The 24,871-nt window shown below is 56.6% G+C and overlaps 1 protein-coding gene across 1 annotated transcript; it reads left to right on the top strand.

The window, feature by feature from the left end:
- Window positions 1-15,824: 15,824 nt before the first annotated feature.
- On the top strand, window positions 15,825-23,270 carry LOC310686489 (uncharacterized protein). The gene is made up of 4 exons (XM_083460235.1): window positions 15,825-17,957; window positions 20,154-20,228; window positions 22,797-23,035; window positions 23,094-23,270. The coding sequence occupies exons 1-3, from the start codon at window positions 16,780-16,782 to the stop codon at window positions 22,993-22,995; spliced, it is 1,452 nt and encodes a 483-aa protein (XP_083316361.1). The 5' UTR covers window positions 15,825-16,779; the 3' UTR covers window positions 22,996-23,035; window positions 23,094-23,270.
- Window positions 23,271-24,871: the final 1,601 nt, after the last annotated feature.

Here is a 24,871-nt window from a genome sequence, read left to right as displayed (position 1 = left end):
CCGAAGAATGGATGCTTTTGAATTCTGGTGCTGGAGGAGACTCTTGAGAGTCCCATGGTCTGCAAGAAGATCCAACCTCTCCATTCGGAAGGAAATCAGCCCTGAGTGCTCACTGGAAGGACAGATCTTGAAGCTGAGGCTCCAAGACTTTGGCCACCTCAGGAGAAGAGAAGACTCCCTGGAAGAGACCCTGATGTTGGGGAAGATGGAGGGCCCAAGGAGAAGGGGACAACGAAGGACGAGATGGTGGGACAGTGTTCTGGAAGCTACCAGCATGAGTTTGACCAAACTGCAGGAGGCAGTGGAAGACAGGAGGGCCTGGCGTGCTCTCGTCCAGGGGCTGACAAAGAGTCGGACACGACTAAACAACAACTGCACCTTAGAGACCAACTAAGTTTGTCATTGGTATGAGCTTTCATGTGCATGAAGTATCTGTAGAAGTGTGCATGCACACGAAAGCTCATACCAATAACAAACTTGGTTGGTCTCTAAGGTGCTACTGGAAGGATTTTTTTATTTTGTTTTGACTACGGCAGACCAACACGGCTACCTACCTGTATCTAAAACTGACTTGAAGTCATTGATAATATAAACATTTTAAAGGAACAAAGGCAGAGTTAAACTATGGAACTCATGCCTGTGGGAGGCAGTGATGGCTCCCAACTTGGATGGCTTAAAAGAGGATTGGGCAAATTCACAGAGGGCTATTGATGGCTTCTAGCCAGGATGGCTCTGGCCGGCCTCCAAAGTCTTCCTCTATTAGCTTAGAATGAATGAATGAAGGTCCTCCTGTCTCTGAAGGAATCTGAGCTGTGCGCATTTGCGCAGTCGGCCCACAGAAATCTGACTTTGATTTTGCTGGAATATTCTCTTCTGATCCACCCAGTTCAGCTAACAGGGGCTTGGGATGGTGGCCTGCTCTGGAAGGATCCAATTAATTCCCTCCCATGGGGAGCAATGAGTCTCCTTTCTGGAGGGGCCTTTGATTTCACCTTGGCCAAGGGCAGCCTCCCTCCTGTGCCGCCCCCTGATGCACAAAGGGCACAGAGCTGAATGGCCTTTGCAAGGGGGATGGAGGGCAGCCGGCTGCCAATGGTCCCTTTGTGAAATCCTGCCACCTTACCTGGCTGTGTGGCTTCCTGCAGCTCCTTGATGTTCAACACATAAATGCTTAATTGATTCTGCGAGCCCCAAGAAAGAGAGTCTGGGAGGGGCTGGAGGCATCATCACTTGTCCACCCGCCCTCCCAGGTTTTGATCAGCGAAGTTGGATTTTCTCAAGGAGCAACAAGAGCAACCCCCACCCCTTTCCAACCACAGCAATTGCCCCCTCCATTTGGGACCAGGGTTTGCCTCTGGGGTGGCATTTAAAATAGGGCACTCTGCCACTTAGATTGGATTTTTCCGGCTCCTCTAGTCTTGTCAGGGTGGGGGCATGAGGGAAAAGAGAGGGGGGGTCCCCTTGGGCTGCCCTGTTCCCATCACTCTGTTACTTCATTTTTTGACTGTGATTATCACAGATCAAAGAGCAAAGGATCAAAATCAGGGAAGGAACCCACGGAAGTGGGGGCAGTTTGAGAAAGCTGCCCAATAAATTGAGCCAGTGGTGGACTGGGCAGAAAAGACTGATGGTGCTATCAAAGGCTGATTAATGTTCTGTAATTTTTTATTCTGATCAATGGGTAGTTGTCAGATTTCCTGCTTTTTTAATTCAAGGGCACAGTTATGGACATGAAAACGCATTTCAGCAATATTGAACACGAAAGCTTATAATTGAGTTGTTTCCCCATTAAATAAGCAAATGTGAAACTGCATCTGAAAGGAAGGTGGCACCATCACTTCCTGTCTGCTGTGAGTAGACAATAAAAAGCCACTCAGAACCCCTTTGGGGGGTGTCCCTGAAGGTATCTGAGCTCTGCTGCCTGCTCCCTCCCTTCCTCCCTCTCTTTCTTTGGGGTCTTCAGATGCTGCTGGGAGCCGCTTAGGAGAGCAAATGTGGGTGGAAGAAAACCGTCACCAGAGGGCAGCAAACAGGAGCCATTTGCCTTCTCACTTGATGAAAAATTAACCCACCAGCTTCCCCTAAGCCAAATAACGCCAGATCCCTTTTATGCTACATGGCTTCAGGGATCGAGTGCCTGACCAGAGATGAGTGAGCCAAAGCCAGCTGTTAGTCAGGGATGCTCTAGCCATGATTCTGGCACTGCGGGGGTTGGACTAGTAACTCAGTTTTCAATGTTTGATGTTTTATTTTGATTTTAATACCCTGTTGGAAGCATCCCAGAGTGGCTGGGGAGGCCCAGCCAGATGGGCGGGGTATAAGTAATAAATTATTATTATTATTATTACTACTACTACTACTACTACTACTACTATTCAGAGTGGATCCATTGGGATGAATGCACATGGCCATGTTTCAGCCATTAAGTGAGTCTACTTAGTTGACTACTGCCCCTTGTTTTCGTTAAGCCATTCAAAGGAGTGATTATGACACCGTCCAATTCAGCCTGGGTGGGAGGAGAAGCGAGAGGGGTGTCCACCCACTGTCACTCTGAATGTCGGAAGAGGGACTTTTCTCCCAAGGGAGGCTGTTGGCTGAAGCTGAGGGGGAGACGCAGAGGCCGACCCCCCTGTGGAAGATCGGAGATCAGAAGAATAGACTGGCAGAGAAATGTACATGACAGATGACAAAAGGTCCAAGGAGATGCCAGCAAGCCTAATGAGCGGAGTCAAGGAAGCCGCCAAAGGGTGACTCTGAAAAGTGCATTTCTTGACATAAGGAAGAGGAGGAGAAGCACAAACTCCAGCAAACCACAAGCATGAAGCAAACATGAAGGCAGGCAAAGCACATGTCTTTAGAAGTTGCAGGGAGTGGCTCTGCTGCTCTTCCCAAGGGCATTTCTGGAGTGCTGCACAGACCCAGCCTGCCGGCCATGCCATATGCATGAAACTGCAGGGAGAGGATCTTGGGTGATGCTGAGGACAGCCGGCTCTGCTATTTCGGAGGGATGCAGCCTGTTCAAGACACGTTTGCATTTTGGGCAGGCCCCAGGACTCGGACCTGAACCTGGCTGCCCAGGTCTCTGCAGTGGCCAGGAGCGCATTTGCACAGTGAAGGCTAGTGTGCCAACTGTGCCCCTTCCTTGAGATGTCTGAGTTGAAACTGCAGTGACACACGCCTTAGTTCCATCCCGTCTGGACTATTGTAACGTGCTCTATGTGGGGCTGCCTTTGAAAAGGGCTCAGAAACTTCAACTGGCTCAAAAAGCTGCAGCCAGAGTGCTGACCAGGGCTGGGTATGGGGAGAAGACGACTCCCCTGTTTCAGCAGCTCCACTGGCTACTGGTCTGTATCCAGGCACAATTCCAGGGGCTGGTTGTGACCTATAAAAGCCTACATGGCTGAGCTCCAAACTATCTGAAGGACCATATTCTCTCACACCAAACTGCCTGCGTTTGGAGATCTTTGAGGGAAGCCCTTCTCTTGCTCCTGCCCCCCCCCCCAGGCCCACTTGGTGGGGATTGTGGGAGAGGGTCTTCTCAATGGCTGCTCCCAGACAACTTTGGGACTCCCTCCCTAGAGAAGCTTGACTGGCTCCCTCCTTGTTGTCCTTCTGCCAGCATTCCCCTGATCCACCAAGCTTGTAACTCAAGGAAGGAAGGAAGGAAGGAAGGACTTGTTTTTGAGAAACCCATACTGGGTCTTAGTAATTACAGCATCCTTTTCCAACTGGTCACAGACTAAATCACGACCAAAGCATCTCTGAGAGACAACCACCCTGTGTCTCTCAGTGCACACAAATGAATCCCTCTTCGCTCCCCTTCACTCGCACAGAGCAGGAGAAGACCCCCGTACTCCAGCCCAGGCCTGCCAGGGAGAAGAAAAGCCCACCAGCGAGATGCAGGCAAGCTAGCTCTCCGTTTGGGCAACGCAATGGCCTGACGCAGCTGTGATGCACCTGGAGAGTCAACCTCTTGGCCAGAGGTGAAATGAGGCTTTATTTCTCCCAGGTCAAAGACCCAGTTTGGCATCCCGCTACGCACATTTGCGTACACACAAGCACATGCTGGGAGCTTCAGGGGTGTCCCTCCGCTCTGTCTCTGCCTTGGCAGTGCCATGCCTGAGACCTTGGCCCCTGCTAAGGAGGTAACAAAACAGCCCCTCACTTCAGGAGGGGGAGCAAAATGCAGCCTGTGAGCAGGACATGGAGAAAAGGACTGTGGCAATTCTTGTGCTGCCTGATGTGAGAGCAAGATCCTGGCATGTAGATGCTGGACCCTGAGGAAAGCATGTGGGGGTGCAGGAGAAGTGAGATATGCAGGGCAGAGATTTTCTCCTGCCCCCCCCCCATAAGGCCTGAGGGCAAGGATGAGTCAGTGATGAGTGAGGCAAGCAGAGTAAGGGCCCAGAGGGAGCGGGAAGAGGTGGGAATATTCAGTGCCATATTCAGAGTCCTTCCCCTTCTTGCACCGTTTGGGCTGAGAGAGAGGGAGAGAGGGAGGGAGGGAGAGGGAGAGAGAGAGGGAGAGATCTCTTATGGTACAGAGAGGATGGGGTGGCATTGGGGGGGTGAGCAGACAAGGCAGGAGCTAGAGGCTGGATCTTCCCAGAGACCCCTGCAGCCAGCCCTCCTTCTGGAGGAGACTAGCCTTCCTGCTAGGTCAGGGGTAGGCAACCTAAGGCCCATGGGCCGGATGCAGCCCGATTGCCTTCCCAATTGCGGACGGTCCGGGAATCAGTGTGTTTTTACATGAGTAGAATGTGTCCTTTTGTTTAAAATGCATCTCTGGGTTATTTGTGGGGCATAGGAATTCGTTCATCCCCCCCCCCAACTGTTAACGGAGAAATCTGAAGGCTCCCTTGGACAAAAAACAAGGACACCAGCCAGGAAGACCAGAGCAAAACAGCAGCCAGGAGGCTTGGTCTTGATTGAAGACTGTGGCGACAGGACTCCCACCTGCCACCAGGTGGAACAAGATGGAAGCCCCGAACAAAAGAAGACCCCAACTTTTATTAGCTACTAATCCCCCATGCTACACCCCCAAGACTACATCATAACTACATCATGACTACATCACTGACACATCACAAAGAGGAGGGGTTGAGGGAGGAGTTGTGGTGGTAACCTGAGTGTCTTGTCACCTGTCCGGTTCCTCCTTTCCCCTCCCCATGATTACATTCCTGAAGACAAAGGGGAGTTCACTGTTTCCTGCCCCCAGAGGGAAGGGCTGGTCACTGTTCTTTGTTTCAGTCCATACTGAATCCACTCCCATATGCAGGTCCTTTGTGAGTGTAATGATCTTCTGTCTAGGACCATCAAGGTTGGCATGCCAACTGGGTAGGGCTCGCTGTGGACCTACGTGTTGGCTGCCTTGTGTCAGGTTCCCCCCCCCCTTTGATAGCCCTTCCTTCATGGTGTAAAATAAAAGTGGAACAGTACAGATCCGATGTACGGGTGATTTTCTATGAATTTATAACAGAAGTGTCGCGTATGTCGTGTGTGAGTGTGTTGTGTTTGTACAAACTGAATGATTGGGGGGGGAACCTGCAACACCCCAATATAGTCCAGCCCTCCACATGGTCTGAGGGACGGTGAACCTGCCCCCTGCTGAAAACGTTTGCTGACCCCTGTTAGGTGGTCACAGAATCATGGAGCTGGAAGGGGCCTCAAGGGTCATCTAGTCCAACCCCCTGAAATGCGGGAATCTTTTGCCCAACGTGGGGCTCCACCAGGAGGCAATGAAGAAGATAAATGGGAGGGGGCTGTGGGGAGTGGGAAGGGGGTCTTGAAGGGAGGCTGCCTGGCTGCCCCCCACAGTAAAAGGGAAAGAGAAGGGGAGCCAGAGATGCAGGATCAGGCCTCTTGCAGGCCCACCCCTTCTGCTTCTGCTGGGAGGAGTCTGGGGTGGTGGGCTTGGTTGTCCCACCTCATGCGACTGCAGCTCTGCCAAGGGGAGGCCGGTCTTGATGCCAGCCAAGGACACTGGCGGGCGAGGAAAGTGGGCCACGGACCCAGCCAGCGCCACCCATCCCCATCCTGCTGAACAAGGAAGGAATAGAAATCAATCCCGATTAGCTTGCCAGGAGAGCGGCTGCAGAGGCAGCAGCCCAGCCCTTGCCAATGCCTGGCATGCAGCCAGAGGGCACCGGGGTCAGGGCCACCTGCCGCCTTCCCTGGGAATAAGGGCAGAGGGGTCCCTGCCTGCTCCAGGCCGCACTCTTTCAACCCGCCAGCCGGCCAGGATTGACTTGCGCAAGTGTAAGAGGGGAGCTGAGCTCACAACCACCTCCTGGAGAGGGAGAGGGCTCTGCTTCAGAGTAGCCCCCCCCCCCCCCGCCAAGCAGGGCAAAAGCAGCCTGCAGAGCCCTCCAGGCCTGGAGGACACAGGTCCACCTCCTCACCAGACCAGCCGCAAGGCGAACAAGGCCCTGGCAAGGCTCAGCCAGCCAGAAGCGCAGGAGTCTTTTCTGGGGCTGATGTGGCAAGCTCAGCCAGCTGGAAACATCCCTTCTGGCAGGCCCAGGACGCCGATTCAGGTGAACGTGCTGCAGCACCCGGAACGGAAGCAGAGAGCCAAGCGGGATTTACACTGAAATCGAGGGCACAGGAGGAGCCTAGCAGCAGCAGGATCAGGCCAACAGGTTCGGGTCCTCCTCACAGTGCACAAGGGGGACCTGAGCCCACCCGAGACCCCCAGAAACTGGAGGCAGAGTTCCTGTCACAGCAGCCTTGCCCTCCCCCATGGATTTGCCTTAATCCTCTTTTAAAGTCATCGGGCGTCACTGCCTCCTGTGGGAGGGAGTTCCACAGTTCAGCTACGCCCTGCGTGAAGAAGTTCTTCCATTTGTTTGTCCCAAATCTCCCAACGTTCAGGACTGGAATTTGGGATATCAGCAGGCCCAGCACTGGCAGCAGCAGCAGCAAGCAGCTCTGGCTCTCCCAGCCCCACCCCTGGCCACTTCACCACTGCCCTTCCCTGACCTGCGGGTTCCAGATCGTGGGCTCTACTGGTCAGAACGGGAGTCTCAGCGATTGCCCTCTCCCACCAGAAACAAGCCAGGGCTGCTCCAAGAAAACACAAGTGGCAAAAAGGAGCCGTGGGCCCTGGTGGGACGCCCCTGCCCCCTTACTCACTTGTGACTGGCTAAGCGGATAGCCAGCCAATGAGGATTTTTTTTATTTTAACAAATTATTCCCCCCCTCATGCTGTGGCCCCCCCATTTACACAATTTTCACCTGTGCCCCCCATGGAATATCCTGGGGGGCCCCTAGGGGGCCATATGCCCCCCCCCAGTTGGCAAACACTGATGCCGCTCCAGGGTGACTGACTAGGGTGAGGCAAGGCAAGGCAGCCTTCTTGGAAGGGGTGGAGCTGGATTAGCAATCAGGAGATCTGTCAGCTTTCATCAAGTCGCCCCTGAGTTGCTCATCCTTCTCTCTGCCTCCACCTGCAGAGCCCACAGCAAAGTCAAAGCTGATTTAGGTAACCACCTGAACCGTCCTCAGTGAATATTGTTGCAGGCCACCCCAATCTCCGAGTGATGAGAGATTTCAGGGGTTCAAGGTGCTTACCTAGGGGGTTCGGTTTCCTTGGAATGAGGAACAGCAGAGACTGTGGTGCCTTTACGATCCATACTTTTTAAAAATGCATACTATATATATAACCTGAGCCCAAGATGGAGGGGCTCACAGCATTAGCACCCCAAAAGATCTTGCTTCTCTTAGTCACAGCTTTGAATCAAGCATGCATCAAGCATGTCTCTGTCTCTCAGCTTCTGCCGGGTTCTACACTGGCTAGAGTCCTTCTAAGCACCAGCCAGGTGAGGATTGGCAAGGCACACAGTCTTTTGTTACGCTCATCATTGTGCTTAACTACTCAGATTCACAACCATTGCCTAGATTAAAGAGAAGCTGATGGAGGTGCTCAAATGGTGAGCTATGGTCATTATCTTACAATTGCCCAGTAAGCAGTGGAATTTTCCATCAGTTTTTCACCTGTACTGGGCAGAGGACTCCAAGAATTAGAAAGGGCTCAGGACATCAAGAAGACTGACTCCTCGGTCTCACAATAGTATGAAAGAACTGGATCAGATGGGGCTGGAATGTCCCCACTTGCTGGGAGGAACCTGAGAAGAGGAGGAGGAGGAGGAAGACATCTGGACCTTTGCACCAGATCTCTCCTCCTGGAAACGGAATCCAGGTGGTTCTGTCATAGCTTGTTTTACCTCAGCAGAGCCATTGGAGATGGCCTAACAGGGGCAATGACAGTGAGTTATGATCAAAGGTTTGCTGACATAGTGTTTTCAAACAACAGAAGTGACTCTCATGGCTGATGTCGGCAGTTTAGGAGCAAAACAATGTGCAATACTCATTAGGTTGTGCAGGTTAAATGACAGAGAACACACCAGGCTTCAGGAAGAAAACTTGCTAGGAGCAGTGCAAGCTTCCACATTTCTGTACTGGAGCTTACATGGTTGGGAGACCAAGCCCAGAAGAAGAAGAGTTTGGATTTGATATCCCGTTTTATCACTACCCGAAGGAGTCTCAAAGCAGCTGACATTCTCCTTTCCCTTCCTCCCCCACAACAAACACTCTGTGAGGTGAGTGGGGCTGAGAGACTTCAAAGAAGTGTGACTGGCCCAAGGTCACCCAGCAGCTGCAGGTGGAGGAGCGGAGACACGAACCCGGTTCCCCAGATTACGAGCCCACCGCTCTTAACCACTACACCACACTGGCTCTGGTGCTGTTTTCAGGGGCCACTGGTCAGTTGAAGACAGCAGACCTTTCTCCAGTTCCTGCAGTGACTTGGCTGGAAGCAGTCATGCAGCTGCTTGCGTCAAATAATGTGACCCATGGAAGAAAAGAAAGGAGGAAAGGGGTGGGCAAGCTGGGCTCTTGGTGTCCCCGCTGTCCCTCTTTTGCTCTGTGCAAGAGTCTCTGTGAAGCAGGAGGAGAGGCTTCTTCATCCCCACCGCAGAGCGTGGAGTTTGCTCTTTTCTTCCCAGTGCAAGAAAATGTTGGTAGCTTCACTTTCCTAATAGCCTCTGTCAGCGCCTTTGCTTTGTGAACAAAACGTTCCCCTCCAAGCTGTACACCAGCATCATGTCCCTGTTCTCGGAACGAGAGGTGACACTCTGTGCACACACCGCTTGACGGGAAGGGATGGAAGTGGTGCGGACCGACACCCCAAAACCAGCTCACGATGTGCCCGGACTCAAGGCTGTTGTCTGGCCAAGCGACTCAGGAAGAGGAGGGCTGGTCTGTGACGTTTCGCTCTGTCGAACCCCATAAACATTTGTTCTGGCCAGAACGTTTGTGGCATCCCAGACCTGTCCCCACTCAGGTATTTGTGTCAGTCAGTCAGTTTGGCCAGGGATGGATCCTCCACCAGGACTCTTCTGCCTGGTAAGGGCAACACCATCCGCTAATGAGCTGACCCAAACCCTCAGATCATCATCGGAGGCCCTTCTGCGTGTGTCTCCTCCCCAAGAGGTCTGGAACACAAGGACAGGCCTTTTCTGTGGTGGCTCCCCATTTGCGGGATGCTGTCTGCTGGGAGACTCACTTGGCACCTTCATTGCATCTCTTGAGGCACCAGGCAAACACATTCCTCTCCTCCCAGGACTTGGGCTAACTAAACTATCTATAAGGGGGAATTGTTTTTGTTTGTTACTCTGCTATGCATTTTTGTGTTTCTGTATTGTAAATCACCATGGTTCTAGGATGAAGGGCAGCATATAAATTTATAAATAAAAATAAAATAATGGTACCCAGTTAGTCTGGGCCTGGCCTGGTGATTATCTGCTTGTGATACCATGGAGGTGGCCTTTTTCATGGGTGGCACCAGTGTTGCAGAATGCCCTCCCTTTGAGATCGGAGGGGCATTGCCCTGACTCCTGAAGACACTGAATTTGAGATTATGTTGTCTTAACAGGGGTTTTTTTAACCTATTTAAATTGTTTCGCTTCTTATCTGCTTATTTTATTGTGTATTTTAATTAAGAATGTTTTGATGTTACTGTGTAATTAATTATGGACTGATTTCACAGCTGGGCAGTTTTTGCACCCTTCCCTCTGTGCACCTAAGGAGGAAAGTGCCTTCCTTGCCAACAGCCACACACTTTGCCCTGCAGGGTCCAAAAGCAGCACTCTCCGCCCAAGCGGCTGATGAATGTTCAATTTCTGTTCCCATCAGCCTCCAGAGCGGAGCTCTTGTCTTCATTCACACAAATTGTGCCTCGGACAACCCCACTATCCTTTGCTCCAGGGTCACTGCGGCCCTTTCCAGCAGCTCCGTTGACCTTCAGAATGATGAGTGTCTCAGTTTCACAGAATCTTTGAAGGGCAGAGGTGGAAGAGAACTCCAAAGGTCATCTAGTCCAACCCCCTGCAATGCAGGGATCGCAGCTAAGGAATCCCTGACAAGTGGCACCCATGTCTTTGCTATGGGGGGGGGGGCTTTCCCCCGGATACATTTCTACTTCTGGCTCACAAAGGGGTCTGTTTTATTTCATTCGTTTAATCAGATTTCTCTGCCCCTAAATCATCTTGGAGATTGTCCCAGGCCACACACTGGCCCGGCCCTTCTTGGGACCTGGGCTGGAAAGGGGCCTTCCAAAATAGCCCCCGACCTTCGGAACGAGGCAGCCCCGAGGGGCAGCGGGGGCTTCATCGGCTCATGCCCGCGAGCCCCAGGGATGGGGGCGGTCCAAATCCGGCCGGGGTGGGGGGAACAGAAGCAGCAGCAACCCCCAGCCCCCCAAGAGGGCCAATCCTGCCAGGAAGCCCCACTGGCTAAGCCCGGGGGGGGGCGCCACGCCCTCTGCACATGCTCGGAGGCGTCTTCTCCCGAGCCAGGGCCAACCCGGGAGGCAGAGGAGCATCCCCGCGACGACGTGCAGTTGCTGCCGGGGCTCCGCTCGGGGTCGCGCACGTGGCCGGGCCGCCCGCCGAGGCGAAGCCCCGCCCAGGGAAGGCGCGACGCCCCCCGCCCCCCCGCCCGCCAGTCCGCCCCGGCTCCGCCTCTCTCGGCCGAGCGCTTCGGCGGCGGCGGCGGCGGCGGCTCGTCCTCCTGGCGGCCGGAGAGCGAGCAGGCAGCCAGGCAAGGGGCGCGCAGCGGGGGCGGAGGGGATCCAGGGATGGCCGGGCGCGGGATTGGCAGGGGTCTTTTTTGTGGGGGGTCGGCAGCCCCTCTTCCGCGCCAGGGCAGCAGCTGCTCGGCATGCAGAAGGGTCGCCCGCGAATGGCTTCGCCGGCCTGGCTTCCCCGGAAGAGAGCCGCTGCTGCCAGCCCGTGTCGAGAAGGCTGAGCTAGGTGGACCAAGCCTCGGCTTGGCTGCTCCACACACACACACGCACACCCTGCTACGGAGCCGGGAGGATGCTGCGAACCAACGCCTTTCTGGGTCGCGGCGCGGCGGCTGGGCGCGCAAGCGGAGTGGGGGGCGGTGGAAGCCTTTGGGGAGCCCTTGGAAGCGGGTGGGGGGCTAGTCTGTGGCGCCTGTGGGGGCTTAGATTGCCTCCACCCCCAAAAAACCCTTTGAAAGAGACAGCAAGGCGCCGAGGGTGATCTGTCCTGGGGGTGGAAAGTTTGCTCCGCGGCGCCTGCGGTGTTGAAGGGAACTTCGGAGAGTCGCCGCTTTCACGTCCGCAACTCCCTTGGCGGGGGCCGGTGGTGACGATTGTTTTATCCGGTGTCTTAAAGTTTAGGAGGGGGCCCAAAGTCCTGAGGTCCGGGGTCTGGCTCCGCCTGGCTTTTAAGGGGGGTTCTGGGGATTATTGGAGGGGAACCCCAAGACATGTCTGCCCCCCGTCTCCTCCCCCCCCGCCCCTTGCCAGCAGGCCAAGGGAGCAGGGACCAAGGCAGAGGCTTAAAGACCTGCCCCTCCATTGTGGGGTGTGCTTTCGGGGAGCAGGCTTCATGCTGCCCTCAGAAATGCGTCTGCCATGCAAGTGCTGCTTTGGCTGCATCAGACGCCCAGCTGCCCTTCAGGGGATCTTGGAAGGGGGCGGCAGCCAGAGACCACCTTCTTCGGGGCTTGCCCCGCCTTCCTTCTTTGCTGCTTGGACCCTGGATCTCTCCCCCGCCCTCTGGACTCTGGCTGGGAGCTCCGGAGCCGCTTCTCTGCTTGTGTGTGAGACCCCGAGGGCCAGGGGAGAGCCTGAGGCAGGGCTGGGCTGGTGCTGCCTCTTGGCGCCGGCTTGACTTAGAATCATAGAATCGTAGAATTGGAAGGGACCCCAAGGGTCATCTAGTCCAACCCCCTTGCAATGCAGGAATCGCAGCTGAAGAATCCCTGACGTGACCACCAAGCGGCTGCCTAGAAGCCTCCCCACCTTCTGAGAGAGTCTGTTCTGCTCTCAAGTGGTTTGTACTGGCAGAAAGTTCTTCCCAATGTTGAGTTGGAATCTCTTTTCCTGCAGGGGGGGCACCCTCACATTGGAGCAAGGCCCCCAGTCCGTCTGGCTGGCCACTGCTTGGTCTCCCCCTTCCAGGGCGGCCACCCTAGAGGTTCAGTTTTATGTGGGGCACAGCCAACCAGACTTGAGGCGTGGGCAATGGAAGCTCTCCTTGGATAGTGCCCCACAGCTCCAGCCTGCCCCTCTCCTGTACTTCTGGCCTCCAGGGCCCCCTGGAGTCTCCTCTTGTGGCCCCTGCGGGGGGGGAGTGGAGGACCCCCCCTTCCTGCCTTCCCTGGACTCGCAGGTAGAGGCCCTGCTCCCACCTGCCTCACTGGGCACCCATTATTTCTGGGGTCTCCGTTTCCAGGCTTGTGGGCTGGGGAGAAGGGGGGAAAGTGGGGCTGTTTTTTGCCTCTTGCCCTTCAGAGGAGGGTGACCAAGATGGCGAAGCCTCTGGAAACCAAGCCTGATGAGGAAGGGTTGAAGGAGCTGAGGATGTTTCAGCTGGAAAAGAGGAGACTGAGAGGAGATGAGGCAGCCACCTTCAAATACCTGAAAGGCTGTTACCTGGAAGAGGCACCTGTCCTGGATCCTTCAGCTGAGATTCCTGCATTGCAGGGAGCTGGACTAGATGACCCTTGGGATCCCTTCCAGCCCTGCAGTTCTAATATTCTGAGAGCTCTTGAGCTGGATCAGGCCAGAGGTGGCCCCTTCCGGCCAGCGTCCTGCTCCCACATTGGCCAGCCAGATGCTCCCAGGCAGGATCTGAGTGCTGCAGCCGCACTTGGGATGATCTCCTGCGACTGCCATGCCGAGGCGTCTTTGCAGTGGTGGGAGAGCCTGGCCACTGTCTCTTAGTTCTCTGTCCTTCTGCTCATTGCCTCTTGGGGCCTGCAGCCCCAGCCGCCTGCTCAGGCTGGTTGTCTCGTTCTGCAGAACATTCATAGAGTCACAGCATGCTGGTGGGAAGGGACCCCCAGGGGTCATCCAGCCCAACCCCCTGCAAGGCAGGAATCTGGACGAAGGCATCCATGGCAGATGCTCATCCAACTTCCGCTTGAAGCCCCCAAGGAAGGAGACAGTTCTTCCCCCCCCCCCGCCCTCAGGAGGGGTCCTGCTTGTGACCATGGGCAGCCGGCTGGGCATTGGGTGTGCTGTAAGCCACGCACAGGCGCACGCCCCCCCCCCGCCACTCTCCTCGCCCGGTGTTGCCAATACTAATGAGAGGCCCTTCCAGTCAGGTCTGGGTCTGGGCACAGCTCCAGGAACAGGAAGGAAATTGCCCAGGTGTCTGCCGGGGTGGCAGGTGGTCCAGAATCCTCAATTCTGCTGCAGCAAAATGGGTGGGGGGAGCAGGCAGGCAGGCAGGCAGGCAGGCAGGCTCCCTTTTCCTCCTCCTTCTGGGGTGCTCTGAGGAAGGCCAGTGATTCGCTCGCTCAGCAGTTGGAAACTTTGCTTGTTAGCAGTGCGGGAGAAAGTCTGGGCGGCTGTGCTGAGCTGGCAACTCCCTTCCTGCTGGGGAGAAGCGATGGCACAGTGGGGGGGGGGGAGGCACTGCAGCTGGGCAGAAGGGGGCTCTTCTGGCCTGGCCCTCTTGCCAGGAGGCATTGGCCTGCCTGGGACGCCCCTCCTGCGCAACCAGGAGGCCTCTGCCCTTCATTCTCCCTCCTCTCTGCCAAGTCGGCTGCAGGAGGGGAGAGTGCTGGGCACAGGGCACGGCTTTGGGGGCTCCCACCCGGCTAAAGGGCTCTCCTTTGGCTCTCTGGGAATTCCCACCTTACAGAGGGGGCTCCTGGCACCTTCTTTAGGCCTTCTTAGAGCTCTGCTGGATCAGGCCAGGGGCCCATCGAGTCCGCCATCCTGTTCTCATGGCCCCTGACAGTCCTGTGGAACAGGTTCCATTGCACTCTACCCTCGATGACACCTGGGGTTTTATTTCTTGATTGAATTTCCACCCCACCTTTTTCTACAAGGAGCTCAGGAGGGCAGGTGCATGCTTCTCCCTTCCTCCTCATTTAATCCCCACAACAACCCTGTGAGGTGGGTCAGGCTGAGAGGAGCAGGACGGACCCCTAAGATCCCCCAAGGAGTTTCCTGGCTGAGGAGGGATTCAAACCCTAGTCTCTCCCAGGTCCCGGTCCAGCACTGACCACTGGCTCTCTGTTGAAGATAGATCCCTAGATCCCACAGTAATTCATCTTAAACTGTTTTTAATACTGCATTTTTAAGTGGCTGTAACCTTCCTTTCCTTTGTTGTCAGTTTTTAAGCAGAGGTCAGAAGGACATTTGTCAGAATCATGGAATCAGTTGTGATTCCTGCGGGGGGGGGGGCTGGTCTGGATGACCTTTCTGTCATTCTGTATCCTGGGACCTTCCGGTGGTGGGCAGGCAAGAAAACCAAGAGCCATTGATAATAATGGCAACCATGTTAAATGTTCACAGGCTTGCTACCTTTTGCTTTCTCCCCCCAGTTCCCAAAGGTGCCCCCCCCCGACACAGCCACTTGGAGGTCAGCTGGGAAACTGAGTGGCGGGGGGGGGAGGGACGCCAGCCGGGGAATGCTCTCTGTGGCAAAGAGGCTGTGGCCCCTCCTGCCTCTGGGCTGGGAGATGGACCCCCTGGTCGGTTTGAGGGGGCACAGCAAGGGCTCTTGGGGGGTGTCCCCCCGATGCTCCTCTTGGAGGCCGACACAGGCGGTGGGACGGCTTCTCCTCCTCCTCCTCTTCCTGCTCCCCATGAAGGCCAGGCTGCTATTCTTAGCTGTGGCTTCTGCCTGGCTGGCGTTCCTGGCCTGTTTACGCTGAAGGGCCCCTTCTCCCCCCCCCTTCCCTCTCTCTCTCTCTCTCTCTCTCTCTCTCTCTCTCTCTCTCTCCCTCTCCCTCTCCCTCTCTCTCTCTCTCTCTCTCTCTCTTCAAACAGAGGCAGCAGCAGCAGCACCAAAGACCAGAGCTTGTCGCTTTGTGTTTTGTGATCCTGCCTGAGACTGGAGGGGGCCACGTGGCAGAGGGGGTTGTGGGAGCCTCTGGAAGGAAACTGGGCACGTTTGGGAGGGGCTTTAAGAACACCAGAAGAGCCTGCTGGGTCAGGCCGGGGGCCCTCGAGTCCAGCATCCTGTCCTCACAGGGGCCGACCTGTGGGAACCCCCCAAGCAGGAGCAGAGCACATGGCAGCGCCCCCCTCCTGCCATGGGGATTCAGAAGCCTTGCAGATTCCGACTGTGGAGGCAGAGCGGGGCATCCTGGCCAGTGGCCCTCAATCGATCGCCCTCTCGTCCTCCACGAATGTCTGTTTCACCAGACCTTGGGTGAGATGGGTGGGTGACAGGCTTGGGGAGTTATTTCAGAAGAAAAGTGAATGGAAAGGAAAGGGTTAAGCCCTCCCCCCTCAGCCCTGCTCTGATGCAACCCCCCCCCCCACAGCTGCTCTTTAATGGTCAGCCCCTTTAGTGGCCTGATCCAGCTGCTACAGAGCTCCCTTTAGGTTCTTGTAATTCCTAAGTGGAGCCTCCATGGATAGCATCAGTCTATCTTAGAAAGGTGGAGAACAAGAGTGGAAGAGGGCTGCTGCTCTCAGGTCCCTTTGAGGGCATCTGGCTGGCCAGAGGGGAACAGGGTGCTGGACTAGGAGGCCCCACCCTGGTAGCCTCATCCGGCTGCAGACTCTCCTCGGCTCCTGGGCCACTTGATCTGAGCCTGGGCTAGCAAGGCTGCTTCTTCTGACTCCCCATCTGCTCTGCTCTGCGTAGCGTTCAGGCCGGTTTATAGGACAAGTCAGGGATTCCTGCACTGCATTGCAGGGGGTTGGACTGGATGCCCTTTGAGGGTCCCTTGCAGCTCTACACTTCTCTTATTTCCATGACTCCTGTCTTACTTTTGCACTGTTTTTCTTAGCCCTGGTTGTGGTGTGGAATATAGCCGGAACAGGTTTCCACCCATTCATCTCCTCTCTTCTCTCTGCAGGTCCGTTGCCCTGGGAGGCTATGGGCTGGCGCTGTGCCTGCCGGCCCCACAAGTGACCAACCCTCGGGAAGCGGAAGCAGCAGCTGTGAGCAGGATGGGCTCCCTTCTCCCCCCTCCCTTCTCCCGGCCCAGAGAGGGGCCCTCAGAGGCCAGGGACGGACCCTAGAGAGGGGGGAGGGGGGAGAGCAGGCCATGGGGTTCCTGCCGGCTGGGGGGCAAAGGCCAGGCCTCCTCCAGCCATGAGGCGCCGGCTGCCCCCCTGGGAGTTGCTGAGGCTCAGCCCCAGGCAGCAGCACCCACGGGAGAGATGCTTTGCGCCCCGGCGGAGGGGGCAGCCGAATCGACGCTTTCTGGGGAACGGCTTGCGGTCATGCGGGGCAGGAGGCTGTGACGCCCCCCTGGAGGGGCAAAGGGGCTGCCATGGCCAGCCAGGAGGCAGCCCCGGAGGCCGGGCAAGAGAAGGCTGTCGCCGGGGTCCGCTCCGTGCTGCTCAAGCGCGACTCGCCGGGTGCTGAGGACCGCCTGCAGCGCCGCCGCCGCCACCGCGCCCAGCAGGTGCGCTTCAAGGACCTGGAGGAGGGCGAAGAGGAGCCCCCGGGCAGCCACCCCCCACGTGCCTCTGCCGCAAACTGCGCCAGGCGGAGCTGGCCCCAATCCGGGCCCCGCCTGCTGCTCGCCCTGCCGGATCCCCACGGGGCGACTGGCATCAGCACCGCCAGCCAGACGTCACCCAGCCTGCAGCGGCCCCCCCGCAGCAAGAGCTCCTGCGACCTCGCCCAGGAGGGGGCGCCCTGTGCAGTGGGCTGCAGCCAGGATCCGCCCCTGGGGGGCACCGCCAGCCTTCCTGCCCTTGGTTGCTCCCTCGCCTTACCCCATGCCCAGCAGTGCCCCAGACTTCCTGCCACCCTGTGCCCCGGGCTGCCAGCTCCCCGGGGGTCATGCCCCCCGTACCCGGGGCGGGGGGCCCCGTGCCTCTCGGCCAGCTGCTCTTCCCAGCGCAAGCACTGTGCCCCCTCCTCCACGCAGCCCCATGGCACACCAAGCAGCTGCAGCAGCTCTGGCGCCCCCTGGCTGTGCCCACCCCCCTCTGAGCAGGCCTCAAGAGCCCCTCCCTGTGCCCCCCAGAGGGGCATCCCTGCCCCCTGCCCCCTTGCTCAGGGCCCCCCCACCGAAGACCCCACCTCTGCCTTCCTGCTTCCCACAGCAGGGCCCCCTAAGTCAGGAAAACCAGCAGCGCCTGCGGCCTCCCCAGAGAGCCTCAGCACCACTCAGGCCCACCCCCCAGCCCCCACGCCTTCCCAGAAGCCTCCGGACCCCCTTCTGCCCTCCTCCGGTCGCAGCTGCCCCCCTGAGACCTGTCTCTCCGCCGGACCCGGGGAGACGTTTCCCCGCGGGCAGGACCACCTTCTGCAGCTGGTGTCTGTGGCTGCCGCCCAGAGGGAGCCCCCGCCAGCCTCTCAGGACCTCCCCGGGCGGGGGGGTGACATCCACTCCCAACTGCAGTCCCTCGAGGGGGTGCTGGAGACCAGCCAACGAACCATCAAGGTGCTACTGGATGTCATTCAGGATCTGGAGAAGAAGGAGGCGCAGCGAGATGGGTGAGGCGGGTCTGGGGGGGGTCTGGGTTGCCCAAGGAGCCCCCACTGGCCAGGCCTAGAGCCGCCATGACCCTTTGGAGCCAGGGGTGTTGAATAGATGCCAGGAGAGGCTAGATTTATTCGATATTCTTCGTCCTCACACTTGTGAGTTCTGCAGAGTGATATCCCTTTTGCTGCTTAGATGGGCTAGTTTCAGCCTTTCCGTTTAAGTAATCTAGGATGTTTTAAGGCAGATTGGATTCTCCTGATATTCCCCCCTTTTAAAACAATAATCACACAAACAGTCTTGTAAGAGATAAAAATAACATCTACTCAGAGTTTCTGTTTTTTTTTTTTTTTATAAAATTTTTATTGGTTTTGCAACATTTTTAAGAAAAACAAACAAACATTAAAAATGACAAACATACACGTATAGTTTCAAACATATTTTCATAAACCTCTTTTCTTGGACTTCCCCATACCCCCCCTCTCTGCATCCCAATGTCCGTAGTTCAACTAGCAACTCCCAATTGTTACTTTCCAATCTCAATCATCTTAGTCCTCTTTTATAGTCTAACCTTATATCCCTGTACCCCTTTGTCTCTGAAAACCACGACATTTTAGCATTCATTAAGTTTATAGTAGTCCTTAAGGTAGCTTTTAAATTTTCTCCATTCTTCTTCCACCGTCTCTTTTCGTTGGTCACGGATTCTGCCTGTCATCTCGGCCAGTGTCATATAGTCCATCACTTTCATCTGCCATTCTTCCAAAGTGGGTAAATCTTGTGTCTTCCAATACTTTGCGATGAGTATTCTTGCTGCTGTTGTGGCATACATGAAAAAAGCTCTATCTTTCTTTGTCACCAGTTGGCCGACAATGCCCAAGAGAAAGGCCTCTGGTTTTTTAGGAAAGGTACATTTAAGTACCTTTTTCATTTCATTATAGATCGTTTCCCAGAAGGCCTTAATCTTCGGGCATGTCCACCAAAGGTGATAAAAGGTACCTTCAGTCTCTTTACACTTCCAACATTTGTTATCGGGCAAATGATAGATTTTTGCCAGCTTGACTGGGGTCATGTACCACCTGTATACCATTTTCATAATATTTTCCTTTAAGGCATTACATGCCGTAAATTTTATACCGGTGTTCCATAACCATTCCCAGTCAGCTGACATAATATTGTGTCCAACATCCTGAGCCCACTTAATCATTGCCGATTTAACTGTTTCATCCTGTGTGTTCCATTTCAACAACAAGTTGTACATTCTAGATAAATTCTTAGTGTTGGGTTCTAACAGTTCAGTTTCTAATTTTGATTTTTCCACCTGGAAACCGACTTTCCTGTCCTGTTCTACTCAGAGTTTCTGAGGCAGAATAACAGCAGCTTAAAATGGTAATTCAGTTACAGAGACAAAATTTGTCGAGCCTCTAGGGACCCTGAGGGTCATCTAGTCCAACCCCCTGCAATGGAGGAATATGCAGCTATCCCACATGGGAATCAAACCTGTGACCTTTGTTTTCAGCACCAGGCTCCAACCAAATGAGCCAATCTGAGAGGCAGACTTCAGCTTAGCTTAAAATGGTGTCTGAACATTAGAGCTCAGACTTCGCAGGTGTTCTCCCATTTCTGGCTTGGGGATGAAGAGACAAAAACGAGAGCATGTGCCCAGGCAGGCAAGGAGAAGAGATCTATGGCTGTGCCCTCTGCCCGCCTGGGCACCGGGGGACTGTCTCTCACAGAGTTCTCTCCAGCAAACGCACAGGGAAATGCTGGGAGCTTCAGCTGTCCAGCAAAACACGACTTTTAGGTTTGACTGCGCTTTAAATGATGGAGTGTTTTTATGGTGGCAGCAGCGGGTTCTGCGGGCCACAAGCCAGCCTTGGCATCGCCTGGCACTGTGCCTGCTCACTTTGGAAGCTGAAGCAGTGCCACTGTGGGGCCAGCCCCCTTGCCCTGGGGCGGCCTCTGCACTGTGAGGCCCGAGGGAGTCCTTGCCTGGCTGCCTGCCTTGCACTTCCCTCCCTGAGACCTCCCGGGGGTCTCCTGGCCCCCCAAGCCAGCCCTGATGCTTCCCCTCCCCCTGGTCCCTGCTGCTTGACCAGATGCCCTCTGGGCATTGCTGCTTGTGCCCCCCGGCACCAAAGGGGGCCCCTGGGACCAGGCAGGGAGGCGGCTTCTGGGCCTTCTGCTCATGGGCTCCTTCTGCTCTGTTTCAGGCGGCAGTCCTACCGGACAGGGCAGGACACCACCAACTGCGGGACGTGCCGGGACTGCGCCTGCATCATCTACAGGTAGGAGGGGCCTGGGAGCGGGGGTGGGGTGGGGGTGCCCCCTGGCTTCCCCCACCTCGTCTGCTCTCGGCTGCCGGCCACAGATCCACTGGCAGCCCAGACATCGGCTCCTGACCTCCACATTTCACATCAACATAAAATGTACGCCTCTTCAGTATGATGGAGGTGATGATCCTGCGTTTTCTGCTGAGGAGGTCCCCCTTTCTGCTAAGGGGACTCTGCTAAGGGGACTCTGGAGAGAGGGGAAGGCTCTATCGTTGGCCTGGGGTGAAGAGGACCCCCTCCCCAAAGGGCCAGCATCTCCCCACCTCCATCAACCCACTTTTAGGCTAAGCCCACCCAGCTCCTTCGTCTTTTGGCTGCTTTCCAGTCTGGGGGTCCTGCTGGGTCTCAGGCAGCCACTCTCCTCCCTGCCCAGCAGATTTTCCTCTCGCCTTCTCCCCCCCCCCCCCAGACCACCCACTTCTCCAGCAGAGCCCCTTCCCTGCTTTGGCCTCTGCTTTGGGCTCTGGCTGAAGAGCTGGAGGTGGCCAGGCTTCAGAGGGCCAGTTGCGGGAGGAGGAAGGGCTGCTCTTGAGCCCGGATCCTGCTTGTGGCTGGTCACTGGGAGAACAGGAGGCTGGACTAAGGGAGCCCTGGGCCTGATCCTGGGGCTCCCTGGCACTGCAGGGGCAGTGGATTTTGATGGGGGTGCAATGGGGCAGAAGCAGACTCTGCAGGGCCTGTGGGGAGCTTGGACCATATCCCAGAAACGACTGCAAGGCTGGGGCAGCCCCACAGGGTCCTGACCCATGGAGCTGACAGCCGCAAATGGCTACCAGCCCCATTGGCTGTGTTCTGCCTCTGAACACCAGATACAGGGGCAGACGATGAGGCTGCCCCCCAAGTCCGGCTGAGAGACACCTGGGCCCTTGCTTGGATGGCCCCCTGTCTTGCATGCTTTAGCCGAGATTCCTGCATTGCAGGGGGCTGGACTAGATGACCCCTGAGGTCCCCTCCCTCCAACTCCCAATTCTATGATTCAGTGTTCTTGACACTGACATTTCATACATTCATAGAGTTGGGTGGCACAAGAAGAGTCTGGCTGTTGGATCAGGCCAGTGAACCACCTAGTCCATCATCGTGCTCTCGCAGTGGCCCGCCGGATGCTGGTGGGCTGGGTTCAGGGTGCCCTGGGGGCTGCCAGAGGTCTTGGGTGCTGGAGAAGTCCCAAGGGAGCTGGCAAGGGCTCCCATGCCTGCCTGCCCCCCCGCCTGCCCCAATCAAGTTCTTGAGGGAAGCGGAGGCAAGCATTTCTGCAGATGTGATATGAAGGATGCCTGTGAAGAATGACAGGCCGCCACAGCCTGTCTCCTCCTGCCGGAGATTCTCAGGAGGACAGAGTCCCTGCAGTGGCACGAGAACGGAGGCTGCGTCTCTGGCCCTGCCCCTCCCTCGCTTTAGTCCTGGGACTCTGAGTCAGCCAATGACTCCCACTGCCTTGAAGCTGGGGAGGGATGCCAGGATGCCCCCCCCCCCAGCCCTGGGCACCAATCTATCTATGGTGCCCCTTGCTTCAGCGGGTGTTAAGGAGGGTAGGTAACCATGTTGGTCTGACACAGTCAAAATAAATTAAAAAATTAAAGAATTGTCCAGTAGCACCTTCGAGACCAACTCAGTTTGTCCTGGGTCTAAGTTTTCTACTACCTGAAGAAGTGTGAATGCACACAGAAGCTTCTGTCCAGAACAAACCGACTTGGTCTCTAAGGTGCTACTGGACCATTTGTTAAGGAGGGGTTAGAGGAGGGCTGTGAGCCAGGATGGTGAAAGGGCCTCCATGCCCAGGGAGAGGCGGGTGTCTCTGCCAGTTCCTTGCCGGGGGCAGAGGGGGGCTGAGCTCTGGGTTCCATAGAATCAGAGTCCTAGAGGGCTCTTGCTCCCAGCCCTGGCTGTTTGGCACAAGGAAGACATCTTCCACAGACCAAAGAATCCTAGACTTGCAGAGTTGGAAGGGACCCCTGAGGGTCTTCTAGACCAGCCCCCCGCAAGCATCCCTGGCAGACGGCCTCCCGACCTCTGCTTAAAAACCTCCAAGGAAGGAGAGACCGGCAGCCTCTGCTCCTTGGAGCCTTTTCTCTGGGTCTGTCCCCCCCCCCCCCCACGTTTCCATTGACCTTCGGAGGCTGTTTCGGGGGTGGGGGTCTGGCTGGCTGGCTGTGCAGAGCCTCCCTGGCAGGACTGGGCCCCCTTCCTCTCCCTCCCTGCCCGCCCGCCCGCCGGCTCCTTCTGGCCTCCTGCCTGTGTGGTTCGCACAAGGCCTCAGTGCTAATTGGGATTGACGGGTCTGTCTCTGCCGCTGCGGCGACGGGTGAGACATGCCAGGGTCGGCGGAGGCAGGCGGGCTCCCATTGGCGGCCTCCCCAGGCTCCTGCCAGCTGACCTGCCTCCTCTGCACCAGCTCCCACGGCCCCCCAGGAGGGATGGGGGCAGCCCAGCCAGACCCCCATCTCTGCCCCCAATCACTAGCGTTGGCTGAGTGGGGTTCCTTGGGAGACGCCTCCCTCTGACTTGCTCCCCGCCTCCCCACAGCGTGGAACATGATTTCCGGGAGCAGGAGGGGCGTTTGCAGCAGGTGCTGAGCACCATTGAGCCTGAGCTGAGCCACAGCCCCCCGGTGGCCACGCGAGCTGCCACGCCGAGCCACCAGGAGCCGTCGCCAGCGCTGAATCTGCCCGTGGTGAAAGCGGAGCCCAAGAAGTCCCGGCGAAAGTGTTTCTGGTTCCTGTGATGGTGCCGTGCTCAGAAGGGTCCGGGGGTCTCCCTCCCCAAGGAGAGGAAAAGGAGCCATGGGGTGAGGGGGCTGCCTCCCCCCATCAGTCCACACCAGTCAACCTGCCACAGAGCCACAGAGTGGAGGGATTGCACCAGCCTTTTTATTGTTCAAATCTGTCCAGTTTAACTTGCAGAGCCCCCCACCCTCGATGAAGATGGCAGGAGAGAAGGGAAGACACACACTGTATTGAGGAGGTCTCAATAAACTCCTGCGAGGCGCCTGTTTTCAAACTGCTTCTCCTTCAGAGTCTTTCTTCGGGGGGGGGGGGGGAAGGCTGCTTTATCCCAGAATCAGGACAAGCCCCTCCCCACCCCTGGCAGCAATGTAACTTCCTAGTCTGTGGCTTAGGAAGGGGGGTGCAGGGGGTGTGGTCCGCCCCGGGTGTCATCACTGAGGGGGGTGACAAAAAATAACTCCCGCACCCACCACACGCCCTTTCCTACGCCACTGCAGAAGCCCAGATAGCTGGGTGAGGTGGGGGGCACTGGGCGCCACACCAGGGGGCCTGCAGCCTGCCTGAGCCACGCGTCTCTCCTGAGGGCGAGGCGGCGGGCGGACTGCCTGCAAGCTCCACGCTGCTTTTTCGAGGGCTTGCGTTTGCCCACCGCCTCAGCCAGCCTACAGTTGAGAGGAGGCTGTGGAGAGGGTTCGCGCAGCGCGCCCCGTCTTAGCTCGCCCCATCCCCGTGGGCGGCCTGCTCTGCCCCTGGCTGCAGGGCGTGCCCACCACCCGAGTGGCTAGCTATGCTGCTGTTCCAAGTCCCCTGGCAGAGGAGGGGGCACCGCAGGACCCGGATTGGGGCACCAGTAAAGTTCAACCAATGATCTCTATTATAGGATACTGACTGTTGGGGAAGTGACCCCCCCCACATTTGGGTTTATTGTTTCAAGCTCTGAAATATTTTGGCCACAACTGATGCAAAGTGTGTAAAATCAAAGACCCACATGGGAATTTAACCAGCAGTTTTTAAAATTGTAGCTGGAGTGGGGAGATTCCTCCCCTTCTGTCTCATCTGCTAGAAAAAAATGGGGTGTCGTCACCCAGTGAAGTTGATAGGCCCGAGGATCAAGTCCTTCTGTGGGCCAGAGGCAAGTGCCTGGGTGAGGAGACACTTTCTGGTGGCCCCGAGGAACTAAAGGGGAGGGGGCAACCCCCTTGCCCTCATCTGCCATGGCCAGTCTTGATCGGGGAGGGTCCCTTTCTGCACCCGCAAGGCCCTCAGGGTGAGCGCGAACCTCCAACTTCTTCCTTGCCCAACAGAGTGAGGCTGCTGGAGCTCTTGGCTTGGCCTGGGCTTGGCAGGGAACGCGGCCCACGTGGGCTTCTGACCTCTGGCTTGGCATCCCCCATGGGCATCTCAGGGGCCTGGGCCTTTCCCAGGCAGTGGCTGCAGCAGCAGCAGCAGCAGCAGCAAAGGGAGCTTGCGTCCTGCCTGCCCCTTTGCCCCCCATGGAGGGATCCAGTGAGGAAGAGACTGAGCTGCTTGCCAGGGAGGCTGTCAGCCCCCGCGGTCCCAGAGGGGGGGCTATGGAAGGTGCTGGGGGGCGCCCAGTAATCGGAGCACAGGAAGAGCCGGCTGGATGAGGCCAGTGGCCAGCCAATGGGAAGAAGTCCACAAGCAGGACCAAAGCTCAAGAGTCAAACTCTGATTCCTTGTGATTCCCAGCAACTGGTATTGAGAGGCCTCTGCCTCTGATTCTGGAAGCAGGATACGGCCATTGTAGCTAGTGACCATTCCTAGCCGCCTTTTCCACAACCTCGTTTAAAGCCATCCAAGTGGGCTTTCCCCTCTTGTGGCAGTGAGTTCCACAGGTCTATCGAGGGGCTGTGT

This window comes from Podarcis liolepis (assembly GCF_965112155.1).
Source record: "Podarcis liolepis genome assembly, chromosome: 9".
In the NCBI taxonomy this organism is placed as follows: domain Eukaryota; kingdom Metazoa; phylum Chordata; class Lepidosauria; order Squamata; family Lacertidae; genus Podarcis; species Podarcis liolepis.
This window is presented reverse-complemented; position numbering and strand designations above follow the sequence as displayed.